This window comes from Sorghum bicolor, chromosome 7 (assembly GCF_000003195.3).
Source record: "Sorghum bicolor cultivar BTx623 chromosome 7, Sorghum_bicolor_NCBIv3, whole genome shotgun sequence".
NCBI classification, from domain to species: domain Eukaryota; kingdom Viridiplantae; phylum Streptophyta; class Magnoliopsida; order Poales; family Poaceae; genus Sorghum; species Sorghum bicolor.
The window spans coordinates 38078835-38086714 of record NC_012876.2 but is presented as its reverse complement, the minus strand read 5'-3'; the positions used below and the strand labels follow the sequence as shown (position 1 = coordinate 38086714).

The following is a 7880-nucleotide window of genomic DNA, read 5'->3' as shown; positions in this document are numbered from 1 at the left end:
CTAACTTTTAGCCTTCTTATTGTCGTGATCGTGAATATTTATATATATATATATATATATATATATATATATATATATATATATATATATATCGTATAGTGGTGTGAAAGACAAGAAGGGGGAACAATCTATGTGCATATTACGTGTGCAAATTCATGATGGCACAAGTCAATCAAACACCCACAGAGACGCTCAGAGTACGTTTCATGTCTCTTTTCATTATCTCCTGAATTATATTGAATAACTTAGATAACTAATACTTTTTTATTTATTTCAAATTAAAGACGAAATGGTTGAGGGAAAAGGTCATACAAAAAGACCGAATTAAAGCTATCTAAGAGACGATAGCAGGATTTCTCCTCGAGCAAGTGATCAATCCAAACGGCGAGCTTCACTTCAACGGCAACGAAACTCTTATTCTAAACAACGATGATCATTTGTATCGTTTGTAGACATTGGGAGAAAAAACTCTATGTATATATGTGTCACGAAATTTGTACATATAAAACTATATATATAAAAAGCTTTTTACATATCTATTTAATTTTTGATGTGGCCTATTCATTTTATTATAGGCAAAGCTTAATTATAAATCTAAGCCTATAATTTTCATTTATATATGCTTAATATGCGTGTAATATAAATACACTATTGTATCAGCAAAAACATGTATTGAAAAACCTATTATTATTAAATAAAAACAATAAACAGAACCGAAGAAGTGAACAAAAAAAAAGAAACCCTTTAACACCGGTTGGTAACACTAACCGGTGTTAAAGGGTCTTGCAACGTGGCAGTCCTGGCAGGATCCTTTAACACCGGTTGGTGTTACCAACCGATGTTAAAGGGGTGGCTTTAGCCCCGGTTCACCGACCCTTTAGTTCCGGAAGGGCAGCACCGGCTCGAGAACCAGGGCAACAGGCCGTTTCCGACCGGTGCTAATGTCCGAACGTGTGGCAGTATGTGCATGAGCATGACGTATAATAAGGACAAGAAAAAGAGGGAAATTTAGGCACACGTAGCAAATACACGACTTTCGTTCGAACTCGGTGATCCATAGGTCCAGCGTGAAAGGGAAGAAGCTCTATTGGTCTTCCGTGTCTCTGATCTACTCGCCCAGCTGGCAGCTCCCGCATCTTCTTCTCGCTCTGAATCCCGTCCGTCCTTGTGACAACGAGACTGCGGAGCTCCGCCGGCATCGCTAAAAGACCCTAATGGTTAAACGGGTGAATAGCCTAATAAAATTTTTTACAACAACATTAAAAACACTTAACTAGTATATAAGATGGCGGAGTGAATTTAGCACTAGCTCTGCAAGGGTGATCTCTGCAAGGGTGATGTAAGCCTCCTAGCCAATCTAGTTTCTATAGTCTCTAAGGAAGCACACCAAGACTATGTCACTATTTAACCCTAGATGATAAGCTAACCTAAGCAAGAGAGCTACAAAAATTAGTTAGCAAAGTAATGCAAAGAAAGGTTAGGATTGATATACCACCACGTAGAGAAATGAGCCAATCAATCACAATAGAGAATGCCAATAAAGTCCAATCACCTCGGAATCAAATGTTGGCATAATGATTTTTTTATCGAGGTTCACTTGCTTGCCGGCAAGCTAGTTCTCATTGTAACAATACACTCACTTGAAAGTTCATGAGCTAATTGGCATCACACGCCAAACCCACACTAGGGTTGCACAACCAACACAAAATGAGGATCACACAAGCCATAAGCAATCTACTAGAGTATCTTTTAGCTCTCCACGGAAAAAAGTCAAGAACCCCTCATAATCACCATGATTGAAGCCGGAGACAATCACTAACCTCCGCTCGACGATTCTTGTTGCACCAAAACGTCGGCAAACTCCAAGAGTAACAAGCGAATCCTGAAGCGAAACACGATCACCAAGTGCCTCTAGATGCAAACACTCAAGCAAAACACTTGGATGCTCTCTCAATCTCATAAAGATGATAAACCCAAGATACAATTGAGTGGGAGAGTGTTGGCTAGGCTCACAAGGTTGCTATGTCAATGAAAATGGCCAAGAAAGTGAGCCCAAGCCGGCTAACAACTATTTAAAACCATCCTCAATAAATAGAGTCGTTAGGCTCTGAAAGCACCCTCTGTCGAGGGGCATTGGATGTGCCTTAGCGTCCAACACTATCTTGCCAGCAATTACCGATTGCTGCCACATGTCATCAGTTAAACGTGAGCCGTTGATCTCCAACGATCACATAAACGTTAACATACTTGTGCAGGAGGTGTCAGACGTGCCAAGTGCTACGCACTAGATGCTCATGTCTCACACCAGACACTACCCCACAGAATTCCAGAAACCGCTGGAATACGCATCGGACGCGTCCGATGGTATGCAATCGAACGCATCTCAACGTCTGTCGCACACTACCCGAAACCCTCGCTCGTGACCCTACTGATGTCATTGCTCACTAGACTCTCAATAGTGTTCCAGCCGCATCCGGTGCTATAGCGTCGGACGCGCCGGTGCAACACTCTCCGCTGAGAGAAAACGCTAGCATGCGTCGGATGCTAGTCCAGCGTCCGATGTTCTCATGGCCAGCGTCTTGTGCGTGTTTTTCAGTAAGAAACACTCACGTGACTTCTCCAAATTTTTCCTCCAGTGCAATGGAAAATAACTCATTTTCACAAAGATGTCAAATCCTGCCTCGCAAGCTCAGCGGAAGGAAGAGATGATCTCAAACCCCTCTCTACCCCACAAAATCCACCTCCTTTACAAATATGCCAACACCACTATGTGTAAATCACCATGTGAAAGTATGTTAGTATTTTCATGAGTATTTTCTCAAAGGAGTTAGCACACTCACTAGATTCTAATGCATATGCATTGAGTTAGAGCATCTAGTGGCATTTTGACAACCACATTTCGATATGAGTTTCACCCCTCTTAATAGTACGGATATCAATCCTAAATCACTCACACCCTCTATGATGTCTTGAGTGCAAACCAAAAAGCTCCTAACTAATTATACCTATGTCTTGAGCTTTTTATTTTTTTTGTTCTTTTTCAAGTCCGAGCACTTGATCACCTTGGTTCCACCATCATCATCATGATAAACCCATATTGCTCACCACTTGAAGTATGATTTTCTATTTTATGAACATTTAGAACAATAGATTAGCACATATGATTTCATCAATTTACCAAAACCAAACTAGAGATTTCAATCGCTCCATATGCCTCGTGGGCATTTTGGCCACCTCGGTCACGTCTGCCATCTCGTTCGTCTCCACAATGACAAGACCGCGGAGCTCGGGTGCCGCCTCTCATGCGCGCCGTTCTGTGTGCCTCATGGGCATCTTAGATGCCTCGGTCGTGTCCGATACCGCGTTGACCTCTCACTGCAACGCATCCGCGCGACCTCTCGGCTGCTGGATCTAGGCCTTGTTTAGATGCGAAAAGATTTTGGATTTTGTTACTATAGCACTTTCGTTTGTTTGTAGCAAATATTGTTCAATCATGGACTAACTAGGATCAAAACATTCGTCTTGCGATTTACAGGTAAACTGTACAATTAGTTTTTATTTTCGTTTATATTTAATGCTTCATACATGTGTCAAAAGATTTGATGTGACAAGGAATTTTAAAAACTTTTTGGTTGTTGGTTCTAATGAATCGGCATCTTCTCGCGCTCCTATGATGCTGCTGCCTGGCCCGCGCCATCAACGGCAACAGCCCGCCGCCCGGGGTGCTAGGTGGCTTCGAGTCCGGTGCCAAAGTGGTCGACGGCCAACTCGATGTCCGTATCGGTTTGGTTTATAGAAACATACGTGGACCAAAAGCCCAATAGTAAGGCCCGTAAACAAGCCACAGCCCGTAAGACAATTTGCTTTTATTTTTTGCATTTCCTTCTAATTTACCACTGTGACGTTGTACCAAAGATTTTACTATCTTTATTTTCACTTCTCTTTAATTACCTCGCCTGATTTTTATTGTTGCTCAAATATCATGTATTTTTTATCAATTGTTTGGCTATAAAAAACTATAAATTGTCTCTTTTAATATATCTTTGCAACTACGTAAAAATTCAGGCACCTGAAATATAGCCATCTTTTAGAGACATTTTAATAGAGAGTCACTTTCTATATATAGTTACCCTTCAATAGCTTTTCTATACACAGTCAATCGTGTTCTTCAAATTTCTCAACCATAAGTTATCTAAGTAAACAATTGGTGTGTTTTGTTGTAACACATGGATATATGCACTGGCGGAGCCACCGCCCGGCCACCTCGGGCGGCCGGCCGGGCTCCTCGCCAAAATACAAAAGAAATTTTCTTTATATTTATATAAAATTCTGTGATTTTATAGTTAAATATTTTTGTTTAATGAAAATTACCCGGGCTCTTGAAATCTTCTGGCTTCGCCACTGAATATATGTGTTTATTGACTGAACACCACTAATGTCATGGCTGTTGGAGCTTTTGTTCGCATCATGGCACGCGTGCATATATATGCCTTGCCTTCTATCTTTCTAAACTCACAACTGGTATATATAAATAAGGCAACCTCCCTGGTACTCTTTTTTTTAAAATTTGCACAAATCTTAAAAACATCTAATTAAAGAAATTAATTATTTTAATAACTTACATCTGGGTCCCGTCTGGGCTCAGCCCGTCCAAGCACAGAACCTGTGTCCAACCCATCCGCGTCGCTCCTTAGTGCGTCCGAGACGGCGTCGCCAGCAGCCATCGCTACTCATCCCGATCTCCCGTCGGCCGTCGCACGAACCAGTCCACATGATGGCCGGCGGCGGCGACCTGGCCGCACTCCACGAGCAGCATCCTCCGCCGCCATCTCCGCCTCCAACCTCGACCTCGCATTCCAACTCCAGGTCGTCGAAGCCATCCAAGCATCTCTCCGCTCACCCAATGCCGCCGCCCCATCATCGTCATCGCAGGCCGCCCCCATCCTCCCCGTCCCCGAGCCCTCCTCCGACGCCGCCTACGCCTTCACGGTCCTGGCTGCTGACCTCGCGCGCGCCGAGCAGGACCGCCGCGACGTCAAGGCCTGCCGTGCCGCCCAAGCTCGGGCTGCCCAGTCATTGGGTAGTTTCACTAAGATGTTAGTCAATTATCTATTACTCACAAACACTAAACTGCAGCATTTGTCGTAATACAACTGCATAATGTTTTGAGTCATTTGTTCAGCAAGAAGTGTAAATCTGGAGGATGATATGGATGATGGATCTAGTTCAGTGCCAGTTTTTCTTTTGTGTGCATAGCTAAGTAGAAAACTTCTTAAGATTTTTTTGTTCGGGTCTTATGATGACACCTGCCTACCCTGTATATGCTTGACAAACCATAATAATTCACTCTTTTGATCATATTTTACTAATATATACTCTGTGCATTTGCAGATGCTTGGCATTTGGCGCCCATCTGGGAAGAAGCTGGCAGATATGATGAATGAGGTTCTGTCAGTCCGAAAGAAGTTTGATCAATGTGAAGTCTCACTTGTTGAGCCAAGCCAAGTCAGCTATGTCGTAAAATTAGCAACAGATTCACTAGCTGTTCAGATTGCCAAAGCTCTTGCTGCCAATGCTAGCAAGGAGAAAAGAGAAAGCTGCGCCACCGTGGTGAACAAGGTGGTCGTGGCCATCAACCAGCGCTAGCACATCACACGCTGCTCGAGTGCCTCAAGGAGTGGAACGTCGAGCCCCTGCTGCTCTGCCGAGGTGCACGTGCACTGCGTAAGAGCAGAGAAGTATACACAAGAAAAACTAAAGTATAGCGACTGAAGATGGAGCGTTTAAACATCATTGTGAAGTTTTTTCGATGTTCAGACTAGCAGAATGTGAATGTTGTTATGTTCCCGCAGATGCGACACCATGGCGTACAATGTTCATGTTCGTGGTCATAATCGATATGTAAACCTTTGTTTTTTACAACAAGCTCACTTTTATTTCAACGGCATGAAGCTGATACAATGGTTCCAGAATCTGTTAGTGCAAATGCCTGTTTTGCTATGTCTGAGCAGTTTGGTTTTGGCTTCTTATCTTGAAGACACTAGTGTTTCTCCGCATTGTTGAGTTGATGAAGTTCTATGTCAGACCTATCTGTGTTGTTGAAGAAGATGAAAAGTTCTTTATTGTCAGATAGGAAGTCAGTGACATCAGGCGCCAGGGCTTGCTGCCTCTGGCATGACCACCGTCAGTGTCTGCAATTGCTGCCTTGGTGTGGATATTTTTTGTCATCATGGCAGATTTTTTCTCAAATATGCAGGTCCATGTAAAATCAAAATCAATAAGAAGTATACAAACGTTTCCAGATAGTAAAATTTCAAATCTGTCACCGATAGTATAAATTTGGAGGCTCAAACGCACAAGTTTAAGGCTAATCATAATCATAAGTGAAGAATTTGTCTATTACCACCAAATAGTAGCATTTGAGTTCCATCAAAGCCTAACAATCCATTCAAACTAATCTTATTTGTAATCCAATAAGTGACATAAGTCTAACAGACCATTACAGCTAACCAAAATACATGTACAGTAAGGAGTCATGTTAATCCCTGACCTGATGTGGTTCTGTTTAATTTGTCCTGAATGATGAGTTGGTATGGGAAATGATAATCTGTGTTCAGTTTGGAGTCAAAGTTATATTATTTCTATTGCTTGAGTGATGCCTCACTGTTGCACGAAAAATACAATTCACAAAATGATACCTGTGTCAACTGATGCAGTACGAGAACTGAACTGAGACTCTCAATATTGACTGAACTGTATGCTAAAATCCTAAAATCTGTAACAAACTGCATGACGGTTGAAGGCGAGAAATGAAACACAACAAGGAATCTGAAACAAACTGCAGAATGGTCGTTTTCGATTCAGCAAGAAATGGACTGTGGCGCGGCGGTGCGAGGGGCGGCGCCTCCCCCGACCGGTGTCACGACGAGGTGCGGCGGACCTCCAGCCGCCGGTGTCGCGGCGGGCCACGGTCAGCCGCCTCCTGCCACCGGGAGCGCGGCAAGGTCAGGGACGGCGCCTCCCCTGGCCGGTGTCGCGGCGGCCCAATTTTTTACAATTTGGCCTTTTGTTGAAGAAAGTTCATATTTAGACTCCTGGATGACTTAAATCCAGATTTAGACCCAGGGGGTCGACGCCGTGAAGCATGGCGTCGAGGTTACACGTCTCGACGCCATGGATCACGGCGTCGAGCTTCCTGGCCGAGCCCAGCGTGGCATCTCACGTGGCAGAGAGGTCGACGCCATAGATCACGGCGTCGAGGTCGACGCCGTAGATCACGGCGTGGAGCCTTGAATTACAAACCACCAGACGCCCTTCGCTAACCGTGGCCGCATTTCACATTCTCTTCTTCCTTCTCGGCTCTTCCTCTCAAAAAACCGACCACCAACATTGGATTCAATATTTCGACCATCAAAAGTTTGATTTGATCCATAGATCTTGAAGAGGCGGGTATACTTTTTCACCTCTTAGTTTTTGACCCATTGATTTGACCTATATTACGTGTAGTTTGTAGACTTAGATAAACCATTACTAGGTTTTTGAATGGATGATTAATACTTATATTATTCAATCGTAGAATGCCACGTCGTGGAAAAAGTAGCAAACCAAGTTAACCTTTCCACATGTTTCAATAATTTTCATTCATTATTGTTTATCATTTGGTAAACTCTAGTTTTAGGTTCAATCATTAATTGCTTTGATTTATTAGAATTGAAATGTTTGAACTTTAGCTATGGCCGGACGACCGGAAGTCCGTACACCCCGAAGCTGCTTCCTAGCGGTGTTCGAGTACCTATGTGCTTTTGTGGTGATCCTTGCAAGGTAGACATTTCAGAAAACGAGGAAACCTATCGACAGAGGTATTGGATGTGTTCAAATTT

The 7880-nt window shown here is 43.2% G+C and overlaps 1 protein-coding gene across 1 annotated transcript; it reads left to right on the top strand.

Annotated features, from left to right (window-relative positions):
* LOC8069875 (vegetative cell wall protein gp1) lies at window positions 4720–6000 on the top strand. The gene is made up of 2 exons (XM_002445339.2): window positions 4720–5096; window positions 5392–6000. Exons 1-2 carry the CDS (start codon window positions 4772–4774, stop codon window positions 5442–5444), a joined length of 378 nt encoding a protein of 125 aa, XP_002445384.2. The 5' UTR covers window positions 4720–4771; the 3' UTR covers window positions 5445–6000.

Coding starts and splice junctions, on each gene's coding strand:
- LOC8069875 (XM_002445339.2), top strand. CDS start 4,772: ATGATGGCCGGCGGCGGCGACCTGGCCGCACTCCACGAGCAGCATCCT. Junction 5,097..5,391: donor TTGGGTAGTTTCACTAAGAT/GTTAGTCAATTA, acceptor GTGCATTTGCAG/ATGCTTGGCATTTGGCGCCC.